The 16,351-nt window shown below is 40.0% G+C and overlaps 1 protein-coding gene across 2 annotated transcripts in view; it reads right to left on the reverse strand.

Annotated features, from left to right (window-relative positions):
* The window catches only part of DACH2 (dachshund family transcription factor 2), a 249,558-nt gene that overhangs the window by 37,850 nt on the left and 195,357 nt on the right, over window positions 1-16,351 (reverse strand). For both annotated transcript variants that reach the window (XM_048319119.1, XM_048319118.1), the window contains exons 6-7: window positions 8,046-8,181; window positions 6,344-6,424 (exon numbers count right to left, since the gene is read on the reverse strand). In XM_048319119.1, coding sequence (XP_048175076.1) covers window positions 6,344-6,424; window positions 8,046-8,181 — 217 coding nt within the window. The remainder of the gene's footprint in view (window positions 1-6,343; window positions 6,425-8,045; window positions 8,182-16,351) is intronic.

Raw genomic sequence — 16,351 nt, forward strand, 5'->3', positions numbered from 1 at the left:
TGCTGTCCCCCCCAGAAGCCTCTGGGCACCAAGTCCTCCACAGAAGGGAAGGCAGAGCCCTTAATTGCCATCTTAATGTGACTGTTACACAGGAGACACACTCCACAGAGCCATCTTAGACATTCAAGATCAAATTAGAAAAGAAGTCCCTGAGTACATAAACAACTGCTACACAAAATACCATCCACTAGTGCTGGATTTGCTCTTCCAACAGCAGGAGCACACACTGCTGTCACAATCATGAGCTCTGTATTTCACTGATCTGGAACATCCAGCTGTGGGCAGCAGGACAAACTCTGGCTCACTGGCAGGAACCCTCAGGAAAGAACTGTGTTTTATGAAGTGCAGCTTCTGCAAATTTCTTCAAGGTCTTCCTCAGTCACAAATCCCACAAAACTTCCAAAGTCACCAATCAGCAATTTTTATGACTAGTTTGAATTTTCATTTGTACTTTTATCCCTTTCTTCCTCTGTGTGTGCACAGCTGCACACTTGGGCATACAAGTGCAGGAGCACAGTGCCCCTGAGCAGGTTTGGTGCTCAGGCAGGACAGGCTAAGCCACTGCTGGTGCGTTCCCTGAGATCCCAAGGATTTCTGTAACATGACAAAAACATTCAGCAACCTCTCAGGACACAGATTTTCCACATCTTACTGCTCATACCAAGGATTGAAGGTAAACTTATTAAATAACTCATAGACATTAAGAATGTCACACCAGCTGCAGGTCTCGGGTTAATGATTTTGCACCAGAGATAGCACCAAGCAGAGAATCCAATGGGTCAGTTTTAATAACAGTGCTAAGGAAAAGATTCCTGGGCCGAATCCAAAAGCTCTCTTAGGTCACTGGGTGCCAATCAACAATTTTTCTCCTCTTCTTTTGCTTTTAAAATCTGCTATAGCTCAGATGAACCTACATAAAAAATTCACAGTACTGGAAGGAAAGTGGGAATGTCCCTGAAGAGACAACTGACTGAAGAGCAGCTACCTGATTTCCCTCTTATTTGCCCATTTTATTGCACAGACTGACATGAATACCTTACTAAAAATTTGTTTCAAAGCCTTTCCAGTAAAGAAAATTTCATTATTTCACCATGTTTATACAGACTTGTAATTTGTAGTGTTTAGACAGCGATACATTAAAGTCACTGAATCTAATAAATAAAACATAGTAATAAATTATATATCAATGTAAGAAACTGCCTTAGCCCATCTGCCAAGATAACTATGAAGTAGGTATTTTACTCATCAGAACAAAGCATGCTTAAAAATAATTCTGCAAATAAAGCTCTAATATAAACTCAATGTAAAAGGTGTGGCCTTGGAGTACTTCACTAGTATCTCTTGCATAACTGCCTTTACATTTATAAATCTTTCAGCAATGGTTAAGCACACAATCATAACGACATGAGTACAGACACTTAAAATTTAAAGCTTTACCTTTATTACCTATTTACGTTTTGTGAATCTAAGTGTTCATACAGTTTGCCTTGGTTTTACAGGTTCAGGTTTTTTTGGATTGACTGACTGACAGACAATCACATCTACTATTAGGCCACATTTTTAACAGTCATCAGTTCACTTGTAGGTTAAATTTAACAACAAAAAAACACTTGTGGAAAATGGCTTTACCCAGAATAGAGTACTGTGCTTCTTATCTTTCAGTATTCTCTTAGGATAGAAAATGTAAAAATATCTCTGACTTACCCAGTGAACATTTGCACTGCGCATGTCACTCAAGGTTTTGGGAACAAGAAACTCTTAAACTCATGTACTAGTGCACTCACTGCTGATGAAACGACCCCAGGGTCTGTGATACACACACTCAGACACCAGAATGAACATGACTTCACCCCTAATTTGGGCAGTTCTTCACGTACTCATGAACACGTTAGTGAAGAAAATAGTTTTTTTCTCATTGTACCTTTAACATGCCAGTAGTGATGTGTCAAACAAGCAGCACGGAGACCATGTGAGGTGTTGGCACCTATTGCACACTTTGCACAGACACCGTGTGGTTCAGCTTCAAGCTCCTTGTTCTCCTTCTCATTCCTTCCCTCTCCATCTGGATGCTTTCAGATTAATTGTTGGGAAAGTCCCCTCTCTGGAGCACAGCCCCCACCAGCCTGTTGCTGTTTCAGGTGTTCTGCACCTGCTCGGTCTCCTCCCCTCACATCCTGAGTAGCCCAGTCCTTTGGCAGTGATTAATTTAAACAGCATAAACCCTCTTTTCTGCTAATGAAATACAATAAATAAATATGGTTATTCTTTCATTACTGCGGTCTCTGGCCATCTGAAAATATTTCACTCAGCAGACAGAAATGATGCAAAATTCCCCTTTCCTTGAAGCAATAAAGGGAAAGGTGTTCTTTAATAAACTGGGAAGGGATAGCTGCCAGATGCAGAGTTTGGGGACTACCGTGTGCTGGGCCGTGGGACACAGCCCCAGAGCCTGGATTTGGGCTCTGGAGATGCAGAATGGGCTAAAGGAGGGAGCACTGCCCCCAAGCAGCTCTGGGAGTGCAGGGCAAACCCCCTTCTCAGCAAAAATAATCTTTATTTGTACTCACAGCCTGCTTGAACAGTGCCTAAGTCTGACAATACAGGGCATTAATGGAATTTTCCTACAATATTTTCCTCTGCTTTGCTTTGGTGAAGCACAGCACCCCAAACCCCAAGTGAACACGTTATCCATGTCTGTATAACAACCAGCAGCATGAGCTGGGGGAGAAACCTTCCAAAAGACCAGGCTTTGGCCAAACTGTTCCCACTGAAGACATCCTGTACATCCCCACTGATTTCACTGTGGCAAGAGTTGGGCCAGTGCCTTTTATTGCTCCAGCCTATGTGAGGAGTTTGAAATATTTCTTGTCATGCAGTCAAACAGAATAATTGTACCAGCATCTAAATCCGGCTGGAAGGCACGGCCAAATTCTTTTCTAGCTCATTTCACCCTCCTAATGCCAGAATTCATATGGAGGTTTCTGTAAAACCTATACAGGGCTGTGTCAAACACAATCCTATCCCACACAATAGAGATTTTTTCCAGGATATGTATTGAAGCTGATGAATTTAAAATGTAGTTTCTGTGAGTAATTGTGCAGGTAAAATGTGGGGCTGTGTTCTGGAGGGGTTTTGTGACTGTTTCCTTGCACTAGTGATTTCAAAATAAAGTGCAGATTACTCTTGATGTGGTTTACACTCAGAAATAGATGCACAGGCAAAATGCTGGTGTAACATGATAGAAAAAGGCATTTGACAAAAACGTAGTACTGTATGTAATTCATGCAGTAAAAATAATTTTAGATATATATATATGAGAAGACCCCAAACCCTGCAGACTTCCAAAGATGTTTGACTTCGTTGTCCTATAATGTTAAATGTGGCCATAGCTCCTCTATAAGGATGATGAAAGGACGCAGAGTAATTGAGATTTAATGCCATTTCTCTTTCAAAAAGCTTAAAGGTGTGGCCTGTAACTGGGCTCCAATCCCTCTGCAATGAGACAGACACCAGTTCTGGAAATTCTGCCCCACCAACACAAACAGATCAGAGCAATTGCAACAACCTGATACTAACTGTCTTTTAAAGAAGAACTGTTGTGAAGGCATGTTCTCCTCAGCCCTAATTACCTTGAAATTACTTTGATGAGAACAAAGTGGCATATTTTTGTCTGTTGTTGAGATCATTTAAAATGGGACACGGAAAACAAAAACTGTGTATCCTGAGGGGTATTTTTTCTATAATCAGTACAGTAACTTTTATCATTTGTTTTATGCTAAGATTTCACATTAGTAGTACTCCTGATAAATTTTAGTTCCTTAATTTTCAGTTGTTGCTACCTTAATTGTTACAGAGAGCTCGGCTTTGTGAAGTTATGTCAAGGTGTGTAACACAAAAACACGTTCAATATATGCCTTCAATAATGTCTTTGTTGTTTGAAAACTTCCAACTTACAGCAAAGCTGGCATTTTATGGCCTGCAGAGCTATAAATCATTTTTAAAATCATGATGATATTACTCAAAACAGATGTGAAAACATATGTTTGCCACGGTTGTATAAACCGCTTACTTGTCATACTTAATAAATGTTGATACTTTTATTTTAACTACATTCCTTCTTAATAACTTTGAAAATCTTTTCCACGGTGAATATATTTTACCTTGGTAAAAGCAATGGCAGGTTTGGAAAAACAAAGCTTGCTCTGTATACAAATTACATGGATGTTTTTTGCAGGGCAGGGCAGCACAGATCCCACTCTTCACACTGTCCACATCTGACTCTAAAACATTCAACAGAACTGAGCAGCACCAGAGCCCAAAATAATTAAACAGAAGAAAACAGTAACAGTATTAGGAACAAAGAATCTACACTGGACTGGGACAAATCATTGAGGACTAACCCCAGTGGTTCCTACAGAAACTGTAATAAGGTCTGTCCCACTGACAAATGCAAAATCAGCTTGGAATGACTGGATAAACAATTTCTGTATTAGTCCCACTATAATGTCATCAAAAGGTTCCAGTTCTGGAGCCATGGGATGACTTGAAAAACTACATCTGTACATGACAAAAAAAAAAAATTCTCATGCTCATATTTCCTTAGAAAAACTTGACCTCTGCAGACCAAGCAGAAAAGTAGAAACTTTGTTCTGTCTCTAAAATGATATTTTAAAATGTCTCATGATTTTGAAGCACTTCATTTCTGATGCAGGTGGATCTCTGAACACTAAATTAATTCTAAAAACATCCCCTAAGTGCATGCAGAACTAACACATGTATAAAGACGTATTTCCCAGTACTTAATCAATTACAGAAATTATGCAAAAAATGTAGACTAGGAAATGAATAAGCCTATACAACTTTAATCTTAAGGAGAATTATGGCACACAAACTGTTAGCATCAGATCTTTGTGATTTCATCCATGTTACAAGGGATGATCACAGGAGCCTGGGAACTGGGTTCACAGGTGGTGGAGGTTCAATTACTTTCGCTTTGGGGATTTCTGAATTATTTTTTCAGATTCTTAAATTGTACCTTCCTTCATCCCTCCTGAGTGACAGAACTGCTACTACCAAGAAGTACATGATTTGCATCTTTGAACCCCATAGGAAACTGAATTGTTTCACTGAAAAATGATGGAACATGTGGCAAGAAACCATGCACAGTTCAACAGAATTAAAATCAACTACACTTTCAGGCTTACATTAAACACTCACTATGCAATTAGTACAGAAATGTAATTTTTAAATCTTAGGAGTGAAGGTATGGCTGATAACTTTGCTGGTCTGTAAATGTCAACAGGAGTCAAGAGGGAAGGATTTAAGCAGGATGATCCAGAAAGAAAATTATCTCGGAATGGCACACAAGGGCCCTTTTGGGGTTCATGAAGAAAGTGCTTAAATGCCCAGAAAAACCAGTGAATAGAAAACAGCTTCTGTCTTCAAGGAGAGCTGAGTATGAAAATACAAAATATAAGGAGGAATGACTGGATCAATCACAGACCTCTAAGGAATAGAGCTGATCATACAAAATCATGACACTGCTCAAGTAATTTGGTGAAACTCTGGAACCACAGGGCATGGAAGGGCTCCAAATTCTCTTCTGAGTAGCCCATAAAATTGCCTATACCTGCCTTCTAGTTTTCTCTGCAAATACATGAAAATCACCTCAGCCAAAATGTAAATCACTTTGTGCTTTCATTTATGATGATAAATATGAACATTTTCAGTAGACTTACAAGTCCATTTAGCTTGTGTTGTCTCTCCCTTATGTTTCTTTTCCTTCACATCTTTTTCACTCTAGAACCTCACTATCCCCCTCAGTATCTCTTTGCAGTATTTTCCCAGAATAAATCCCTGAGTATCCACTTCTCCAGCACCCAAGAACCACTGCACAGAGAACCCGGCAGAGGAAGCACTTCCCCGCCTACAGGAGAATCCCCCAAGGCCAAACATCACCTTTCCCCTTGCTGCCCCTCACTGGTGAGACAATATAAATTTGTATTGCTCACCCAGAGCATCAGAGACTCTGCACACACATCCCCTGAAGCCAAACAAACAACACCACGTGACTGATCAAATATTTGCTCAGAACTTCATAAATAATTGAGCCAAAAGACCTGCAAAATATTACCCTCATGCTATATAAACAGAGAGAAGCAAAGTTCTGATTGCTTACACTTCCATGTGAGTTCACTGGATACATTATTCATTGCAATTAGGCACTTAGTTCTCTTAAATTAATAATATAATGTCATTGCATATGCAGAATACAAGAAAAAGGAATAAAACATGTAATAAGTGGAATTAAATGCCTGAGATTGAAAACAGTCTGTGATTTTACCTTTCTCCTTCTGTATTTTTTTTAGGCTGGTCCCAGTTTCTTGGTCAATGAGTTCTCCTTCCCTGCTGTTGGTCAGCATAGCTAAAACAATCAGAGGGCAGAGTTATATAACACTGTCAGTAAAAAAATGTGAAGAGAAAAGAAAATATTAAATTCTATTTCTTCTTGGTCGATATTTTGGTATTTTAACTCTTAGAGCCAAGCAAAATAAGCAATTAAAACGAATCTGCTCAAGTTTATTACACAAGGACACCAAAATAAAATACAAATTACCACTGAGGTGAATGTGATTTCTTATGAAATGCTCAAATTAATTAATTAATGGGAAAAATACTTCACAAAAACCATTTTGGGGAAAAATACATTTAAGGATTTAAGTATTAGTAATTATCTATAAAGCAGTAAGCTTAATAAAAACCACAGATTGAGAGATCATAGCCCAAACTGACTGGTGACAGTGAACCCCCCCCCCCATGTTTTAGTGCTGAAGGGAATTCTTTACTTAACACCTGCAAGCTCAGCGAGAGCTGTGCAGTTTATGACTTCAGGATGCCTCTTTTCTTTGTTCTTACTTGATTAAAACATTTCCTTCTCTGCAATCAACCAATTACAGACTTTACAGTTATTCCAGGGAGGACACTTGTTACAAACTTCATCACCATACTTTAAGGAAAGCTTTTCTTTTTAATTGCCAAAGTAAAAACATTTTATTTCTATCAACAAAAAATATTTATCCCTATTTTTACAATAGTAAGCACTAGACCTCTACACAGAGACAGCAACACTCCCTTTCCACTGCTGCTACAGGAAGTTAAATTTCTTGTCCTGTGTATTTCCAGCCCTATTTTACACAGGAAAAAGATGAGGGAATCTACTCCACAGTCTCTGCCCTGTGTGTGTGCACAGGTTTAGGCAAAGAATTCAGGTTCTATCCACTGTGCTGGGCAGTGCCCTGGTGCTGCGGCAAGAACCAGGGTCAGAACTGCAAAATCCCAGGAAGCAGCCGAGTAGTTTGTGGATGGGAGGGAATTCTCCAGTGACTCACACAGAGTGCATGGCTTTTGTGGTTTAAATCTGGCTCAGCAATGCCTGCACGGGCTCCAGGCCATGAGGAGACAGCAGTGTTGACACACACTGACGTGAAGAGATGTTAATTGACTTGCCCTAGATCCCTCTTGGAAGCACCACGAATAGGATCTAAACTTCCTCTAGACTGAATTAGCATTTTAATCGATAGTGCACAGGCTGTGAAAGCTGTGCTGGAGAGACCAAAAAAGCCAGAAAGGCCTCAGCCTCAGGGTGATGAAGGAATGTGTGGGCACAAGGAGGTTTTTGGAACAAAGAAGTCATCATATAATCTGTGAGTTTCCTCACACACATATGAAGAAAAAGATACCTTGCTCTTTTTCAACTGCAGGTGCCTTGAGCAGCACTTCCCTACCCCAGCATGCAAGAGGAGCTGGCTGTACCAGGGAAGGGTACAAGGGTGATCCCTCTGTGCACGGGACACTGGCACGGGGGAATCCGAGGGGCTGGGCTTTGCTGAGTGATGAACTTAATTAAAAACCCACAGGACTGGAACTTTCTGGGTATTTCATAGCAAGTGAGCCCTTCCTGCGAGTCCCCCAGCAAATAAATATTGGCCTCAACAAACTTCTCAAGTGGCTGAGGTGGGGAAGCGAGGCTGTGGGTGGGCACTGACCGATCCTGTCGGGAGTGTTGTCCAGCTGGGACGGGGAGCTGGACACGCTGCTGCTGGGGTGGGAGGACGCGTGGCTGCCGGGCCGCTGGCTGTCCTCCAGGGACGGCGCCGGGGAAGGGCTGTCCTGGATCCTCTCCTGCAAACAGAAGCAAAGCAAGGCCTGTGACATCTCATTCACGGGCTTCACCAGAGTTCAAACGAAAAATGAGGCTTGAAAGTAATGACAACAAATGGCCTTTCTGAGGTAAACAGTGAATAGAACTCATGTCTTAAGAGCACTATAGTCATCTACAGCCAAAACCAATACAGGCTTCTACAAGCAACGTGTCTGAGCTTAGCTTATCATTTGCCACCTTTTTCTTGTTGGCAACTTTTTATGTTCTAAGTTTTTCACACGTAGGAACATACAAAATATCCTTTCACGTTGCTTTCACAAACTACTTTTAGTCTACAGGTAGAAATATTGCCATGTGAGTCACATTTCAAATAAACAATCCAGAGTTCGACTGAACTATCACTAAATGCAGTCAAATTTGTAATTAGAATCTGTACTTACTTGTTAATTTGTAACTAGAATCTGTACCTGAATAAATTACACCAGTATCTTCTCAGGGTAGCACCTGGACAAATGACAGAAGCTATGGTACTGGTAAGAACTTCCCTCTTGCATGAAAAGCATCACTGGCTAACCAAAACAAGAGTCTGCTTTCAAGTTCTTATGTTTATATTTGCACATGAAACTTTGGTATTAACCTCTAATTTAAATATTTATGGTACTTGAGGTACGGAGAAAAAAAAGGGTTAAGAAATAATTAAAAAAAAAAGGCAAAGTGAAATTCTGCATTTCTGTGTATCTAGACTTGCAAATTGCCTGAAGATGCCATGGAATTTTCATCAGGAAAAACCTTTAGGAACAAGCAAGGCATAAGTAAAAATTCATCCTGTCTTAAGACAAGAGACTGTGAGACCACTTGAGATCCTTCCAACCCAGTGTTTCCACACATACACTTTTAATTAGAAATTCCAGGGCCCTTCATTCTTGTTACCAGAACCAGCAGAAAATGAGAATCTTCTGAAAGGGACAATCAGGACCTGAGATACTTCAGATGTTCTTCTCTTAAAATGCCTTTATTGTCTTAAAACCTCTGTTGAAGTCCTTGAGGGTGTAGTTCCAAGGCAGAGACACTAACGAGAAGAAATGGTTGAATTTACAGAACTCCAGAAACCAAACCTTTGGAGCTGCCCTCATCCCTGGCCTTCAGCTGCTTCCTGTGGAAACCCAGAACTGAAATATTACTTTCTTTTTTTTAAAAAAAGAGATTTTTCTTGCCTCTACCTCACTAAAAATCACAATTACAGTTCATCTGGGAAAGTTGTCTCAAAGGAACTTTGCAATCTTTCCTCCTGTCTAACCTATTCTAAAGATGTTTCATTAGGAATAGTCAGTCTGGCTGCTTGGTACCAATTTACTGTGTGCTCTGGAAAATAAACTCAGTAGCATCCGAACTTTTAATGCAATTTTCTAGGTGGAAGCCTGAATCAATAATGTAGCTTTGGGAAGAGCATGGTGGTTCCTAGAAATTCTTCCATTATAAATACCTGATATAAAAGCTGCTGTTTGGATGTATCAGGGCAATTCATTAATTGCACTGCCAGCCAGATCAACAAGAATATTCTGTTACTCATTAAAACCACCCCTCTAAGCCACACTCATCTTTGTATTTACACACACTTCTGAGAGTTATGCAGAGGGAACATGAGGTTGGATCCTCCTCAGAGCATGGGATGGCATTTCCCTATTCCAACCACAGCAGCTGAGAACGTGGTACTGGATGTGGTTTTAATAGGATTGTTACTGCACAGTAAGTAACAACCCAGCCTCAAAACCATGTAGCAGATGTGTATCTATTACATAGCTGTTAATCCTCAATGGATCAGTTTCACTAATTATCTGTTATTTAACCAACATACAGTAACTAATAGATCTTAAAGGGAGACTTTTAATGCTAATATTTAACAGATATCAGTCTATTACGTTGAGTCACAAGTTTTTGTAATTTTGAAAACTGAATGGTTTTATACAAATTAATTTTCAAACTCTGTGGGAAAAAACAAGCCCAAGTCACTGATCTTGAAGTCTCCTGTGTTTTCTTCCTTTTGGTCTCCAAAAGAGAGCATTTAGAGGCTACTGAGATGAACAGATGAGTAGAGACTTTGTGGATGTGCTGCTTACTGAGTTGCTTTTAAAAGTCACATTCTTACCCCAAGAAGTACTGTCCTAAATAACAATGACTCATACACATGCAATCCTGTCCATAAGTCCTGTGTGTTTTTTACCTTCATGCAAATAATAGCTTCCAAATAGGTTCCTGCTAACAGGTTACAACTCTGCAATTTCATTTGCCTGGATTTCAGTTTGAACAGTCCTCTTTGGCAGTATTTCCTCTCTTTTTACCGCAAAGAGCACTCCATTTACAATTAAGATATCATTTTGAAATGATTCATTTTACAGAGGAGTGCATAGTTTAAGTAAATTTCATTGTCTACTGCAACCATGAAAATGAATAGCCAAGGAGAGGACATGCCAACTGTTCTGCAAAAAAACCCTATGAACAAATATGACTAGGAATTAACACTTAGATATCACACAAACAGCCATATATGTCATCTTAAATGGGAGTTATTTGAGTAATTCAAAAGCTGATGATTTGGAAAAGCAAAGTACTCCAGCTCCTTCTGGTAACTGCATTTCCCATTGTCTCTCACTATGAAATAATCTCTGCTGTGAATAATTTGCCTTCAAACTCAGGGTCTTGGTTTGAAATCTTCAGGCAGAAGTGTCAAATAGTAATGTCATTCTTAATCACACAGTGAGTCACTTTCTAAGAGAATTAGTTGATTATGCCACCTAATGTCTTACCAGTTACACCAATTTACCTGCACAGGGAAGGCAGAGTTTTCCCTATAAACAACAAAGGAGCTGAAATTCCCTCTGTATCATATGTGCGCCAAATGAGGATGGAGTATCATCATGTGAGCCTGCACATGGATCAAGAAATTGTCCATTTCTCAATGTTTGTGTGGAAATGTGCTGAATTTCCCCTACTATAATGAATAATGCTGTGAGGAGACTCTTCTTTTGCTAGTAAACAGATCCATTTTTCAGTCCTGTAATCAGTATGCATCTATTTAGCTACTTAACAGCAATGTGCTCTGGTTCATTAGGTAGCTACTGTTGTGTCTCAGCCTAGTTAAAATTTCACAGCAAGTTAATCTATTTTATTACAAATGAGAACACAAGTGATAATGTCCTCACCATTTTCCAAATACAGGGTTAACAGTATTTGTAACAAATCAATGAGGGCATTTAAATAGGAAAATTGCAAATCTAAAACCTTAACATTTTGGTTTACACATTGATGACTTCATTCCATTATTCATCTATGTATTTCACAACCTTGTTCCTTTTCATATATTCTATTTTTTTCCCCCTTGAAAATGGCTCTGTTCCCCTGCACCCTGCAGGGCAGCCTGGTCCCACGCTAGGCAAATTCACAGTAATAAAGGAACATCCCTAAATAAAGTACTATTTTCTCCATTTATACTTCTTCCTATTCATAAATTTGCAAGATTAATATTCCAGGTTATAATTTAATGAATTATACATAAGGATTCTACAGATTGTGAGAATTTTATGAAAAATGAAAACATTTCTCAAGATCTCCCCTATTTATCTACCTACAGTACCTACTTTATCTCATCTTTTTTCCTTCCTTTACAGAGCTGTAACATAAATTCTCAAAAAGGACTTTTCCAGTATTTAATCCTCTTGAAGGGTAATATATTTGTCTCACTAAAGATCAGTGTCCTTCTCTGCCTCAGAAAATGTAGCTACAGAGCTTGACATTGTTAATTTTAGTTGTGATTTAGTTTAACGGCACTGAAGTCATGAACTCACCCAATTTCCAGACAGATCCTTGATTTCAGCTCAATATCCCTCTTCTCTCCCCTGTGAGGGAGTATTCCACACCATTAATAGGAAACACTACACAGTAGTTGCATCCACACAAGTTTTATTTGAAATATATATGAACAGCTTACCTATTTTTGACATAATCATCTTGACCTTAATTCCTTACCTCTGATTTTTTTATAGTATTGATCTTCATTTTATGTCAAGAGTTTACAGAAATGATGCTGCTGGGTTTTCCTTTTTATTTTTCTTTATTGTTAGTTGTAATGTAGTTGTAATTACTCTTCCAAATGTTAATCTATTAATGAGTTCTTGGAGGATTTAATGGCATTTCACTGCTGACAAGCAGGTTTTGGAAGTTTGTCTGAGTCCTGGATGTTTTATTCAGACATTTATCTTGATATTTCATATTTAACTGAGCTACTGCTGTTCTACTCTACAGGGCTCTGCAGTGGCTGGAATTCACCCTCTCTAGTGAAATGGAAAGAAAGGAAAAATGGAGATTCTACTGCTTTTAGGCCTAGATTAGAGTTTCCAAGTACTGTAAGAAAGATTTCAAGCTGATGTTGGCCATGTTGGAAGAAAAGAGTTCATGGGCTCTGGCACAAAAAATCCCAGCATTAATTTGCACACTGGTTCCCCACCGGGATGTTTATTGTGCCACACCTCGACCTCCCAGTGGTCGCAAAATCTCCATTCATATTCTCAAAATGGACAACACAGTAATAAAAAAATTTTAGAAACAAAAGTCTGACTCCTCTGGAGGGGTCTGTGAAGCCAGGACGGGCGGGCAGAGTGTGCCTGCAGCCTTCCCCACCTCCAGCCCCAATTCCCTGCTGAGCTACCTCTGCTCCCCCCTCCCTGGCTGAATCCCATCCTCAGCAAGTGAGAAGAGTAAGAAAAGTTAATGCAATTCACAATTTCAGTCAGCAAAGACCTGCATTGCTAAAACTTCCTTTTTGTAGTTAATACTAAGACGTATTTCTTTCCAATTGACCTTAGTTGATACTAATGCTGTCTGAATTCTAAACACCAGCACATTTTTAATAGTTTTCTATACTTTACAGCCCTTAACTGATGGACTCCTGAATTTAGGCTTTTCTAAGGAAAAAACCAGCCCTGCCACAGGAAGCTGGAGCTGTGCTACACCTGAACTGATGCCAACAAGAACTGGGATGGTCACACTCACTGTTTCCAGGCTAGAGAAGGGCAGTTTGGTTTGGATTTTGAGTCATTCCACCCTGGAAATGAGCACACAGAGACTGGGGCTGACCTGTTAAGTCTTCTGAGCTACCTAGAGTACCTGTGATTGCTGTAGGTACTGGAGATGAACGAGGTAAACAGCTGGTCTAAAAACCAAGATAGGATCTGTGTGTCTGAAAGCCAGCTGGATCCCATTCATCTTTTGCAGTGTATTGGGAAGTCATTCGCTTAAAATATGTACTTTGCCATTTAAAATGTGATTTTTTTTCACTGTGTACATGTAGTTGTTTCAGTTGTAGTCCACTGGCAATTATTTTCTCACAGAATTTAAGAAATCATAAAAACTCCTACATTTACTGAATTTAATACCAGATGTTCACTCACTAATTCCATTACCTTGTGACTACTTCCTATCAATCCATTAATTGCCAGCTGCTCAGCCAAACAGAGAAGTGCAGCTAATCAGATGGTGCTGGGAAACAGCCAAACAGGAGCTGCCTTCTTCCCCATTTCTTAAATTAGCAGTCACTGGGACAGCCATGGAAACCTTCACTCCTGGATTAAGATCTTGACATTTTACTTTGAATCTGAGAGCACAACAGTGCCTGAAACTGGAAAGGATCTCACAGTGGAAACCTGGTACTTGTGCCCCTCTCCTGAATTGTTTCACCCAGGGCTGCCATGGAAGGGAGGAAAGGCAGGACTAATGATGATAATGCTCTACCTCATCTACGTGAGAGCCATATTAGTTATTAAGGACAAATGCAAATGACTAAGCTAATACTAAAAAGATCTGAGCCAGAACTAAGAGCTTAAATGTGCTTGGCCTAACAATTTTCCTTTGCAAGCTCTGCAAAAAGAGGTGTTTCTGATTGGATTTTTTTTCCACTTGGAAGTTTAAAGTAAGTATTCAATGCTTAAAACCTCCCTATGAGGGTGGTAAGGAGGCAGGCGTTCCTGGCACTGCAGGGAGAGGGACAGCCTCCCTCCAGAGGAGGAGATGAGAAGGGTATCTAATGCCATTTGAAAGGATCTGAACATCCCTAAACAGAGTAATTTCTCTGAATCAGTGAGTAAAGAGATACAAACACTCACTTCTCCTCCGCCTCAAATACAGCCACAGAAATTAACCTTATAAGAAACAAACAAACTCCTGTGACTCACACGTCACTCTCCTAACATATCCCAGTCCCATTCCTGGGCTATCAGGAATCAGCTGCCAGCAATGAACACGTGCCATGGAACAGGACAGAATAAATCTAACGTTGAGAAAAATCACACACATTGTAGAGAAGTTTTATTTTATAGATGTTGCAATATTCTGAAAACAATTCATAATGGATTGAATGCACAGAGAGATATGAAATTACTTATGTTACAAAGCCTGTAGTGGGAAATGTTTCTATTGTGAGAAGAAGTGTTTCAGAGAATTCTCAGATGGCCACATTTTTCTGGCTGTCAGGTAAATATTATGAATGTGAGCTGTAGAGCACACAGAAAATAGCACCTCTCAGCAATAATTACACAGCCCATCTGTATTCTCTTCAGGGAATTTAAAATCATGTCATATATATCCTTTACAAATCCCACAAAATCAGGAGAAAAACAAAACTCAAAGAGAAGAAGACTCAAAAATCTCTACTGCATGTCCAGATCCCATTGTTCAAATAATGCTTTGCTCTGTTTGTCAGATTAGTTTCTAAAGTACATTGGGCTGAAATTCTCAAGGAATTCTGAAATATGAAAATGCTTTAATTTTCTTTTAAAAGCATTTTAATTACTTTTCCTTTTTTCTGTGTTTCCCATTTGCACTCAAGAAAAGCACCATTTATTCATAGCTGGGACCTTGATGAGAGCAAGAAAGAATGAGAGGAAAGCAGGAATACAGCAAGCATGAGGGGATGACAACAGAAGAAAAATGGACAGCAGGAAACCAATTTTCAGAACTACTCCTACTCGGGAGAAGCACATCCCTCAGCAGCTCCAAAGAGGCTGTTTGCCAGAAGGAAAGGGAGGGAGCATGAGGAGGAAGAGGGTGAGACGTGAACAGGAGGAGCAAGGAGAGTGTAAAATATGTCAGGTAACTAAAACCAGAAGCAAGGAAAATTTGGGAGAAAACAAGTCCCAAATCTCTGGCATGAAGTTTTGCCTCATTACTCTCAGTACTCTTTGCATATCCAACACAAAAGGCGCAGCTCGAGGCCCCTGGTTTGGGTTTGGTTCCCACAATTTCAAGCTCAGCCTAACCACGGTATTTCCCACCAGCCTGTTCCCAAGGACATCTGGGAAAGTGGCTTTTCAGTGAACAAAGATTATCACAGCCACAGCTCCAGCTCTGGCTCCTGCCAGCCCTCCCTTCACTTTCCTAACCCCAAACCTCTCCCCTGACCTCTCCCTGCTTTTTGGCTGAACTTGTGTAAACCAGTATGTTTTTAGTCATGTAAGGTCATATTTGTTACAGGTGCACTGTAAAATAAAAATCTTCACACTCTGCAGCTACTGCTCTCTGGAGCTGCGTGTTTTACAAACATCAGTGAAAAATCCTTTCACTTTTCTGTAAAGTGCTCATCCAAACTTTCCTTCTGAACACCTGAAAATGTTGTCACTGAGTATCAGGGTATTATGATAGTAAACTGCTGCATTTATTCACAGAATCACAGATAGGTTTGGGTTTGAAAGACCTTAAAGGTCACCTCATCCCACCCTTGCCATGGGCAGGGACACCTTCCACTAGACCAGGGTGCTCCATCCAACCTGGCCTTAAGCATTCAATGCTCTTTCTAGCCCAAACCATGACTCAAGTGTACTCAGCCAAATTCCACCCCAGACTGGTTCTCATTTGACACCATTTCTGGATTGCAGAGCAAGTCCAGCTGAAGAACAGCTCTGGGAAAAAAAAAGAACTAACAGGACAATGGATGCAAGAGGGAGAATAGAGAGAGTGATGAAGTCAGTGTTGCTGTCAAACTTTGCTTTTGCCCTATGAGACCCCCAATAATAGAGATTCTTCTGAGCCATTTGAGCCAAGTTTCAAACACAGCAAGCTCCTTCAGATGTGCAGTAAATCCCTGTAAGGCTGGATTTATCACAGGGGCACTGCCAGGACTCTGGCCACAGTGCTGCTGGTGCT

Source organism: Corvus hawaiiensis, chromosome 14 (assembly GCF_020740725.1).
Source record: "Corvus hawaiiensis isolate bCorHaw1 chromosome 14, bCorHaw1.pri.cur, whole genome shotgun sequence".
In the NCBI taxonomy this organism is placed as follows: domain Eukaryota; kingdom Metazoa; phylum Chordata; class Aves; order Passeriformes; family Corvidae; genus Corvus; species Corvus hawaiiensis.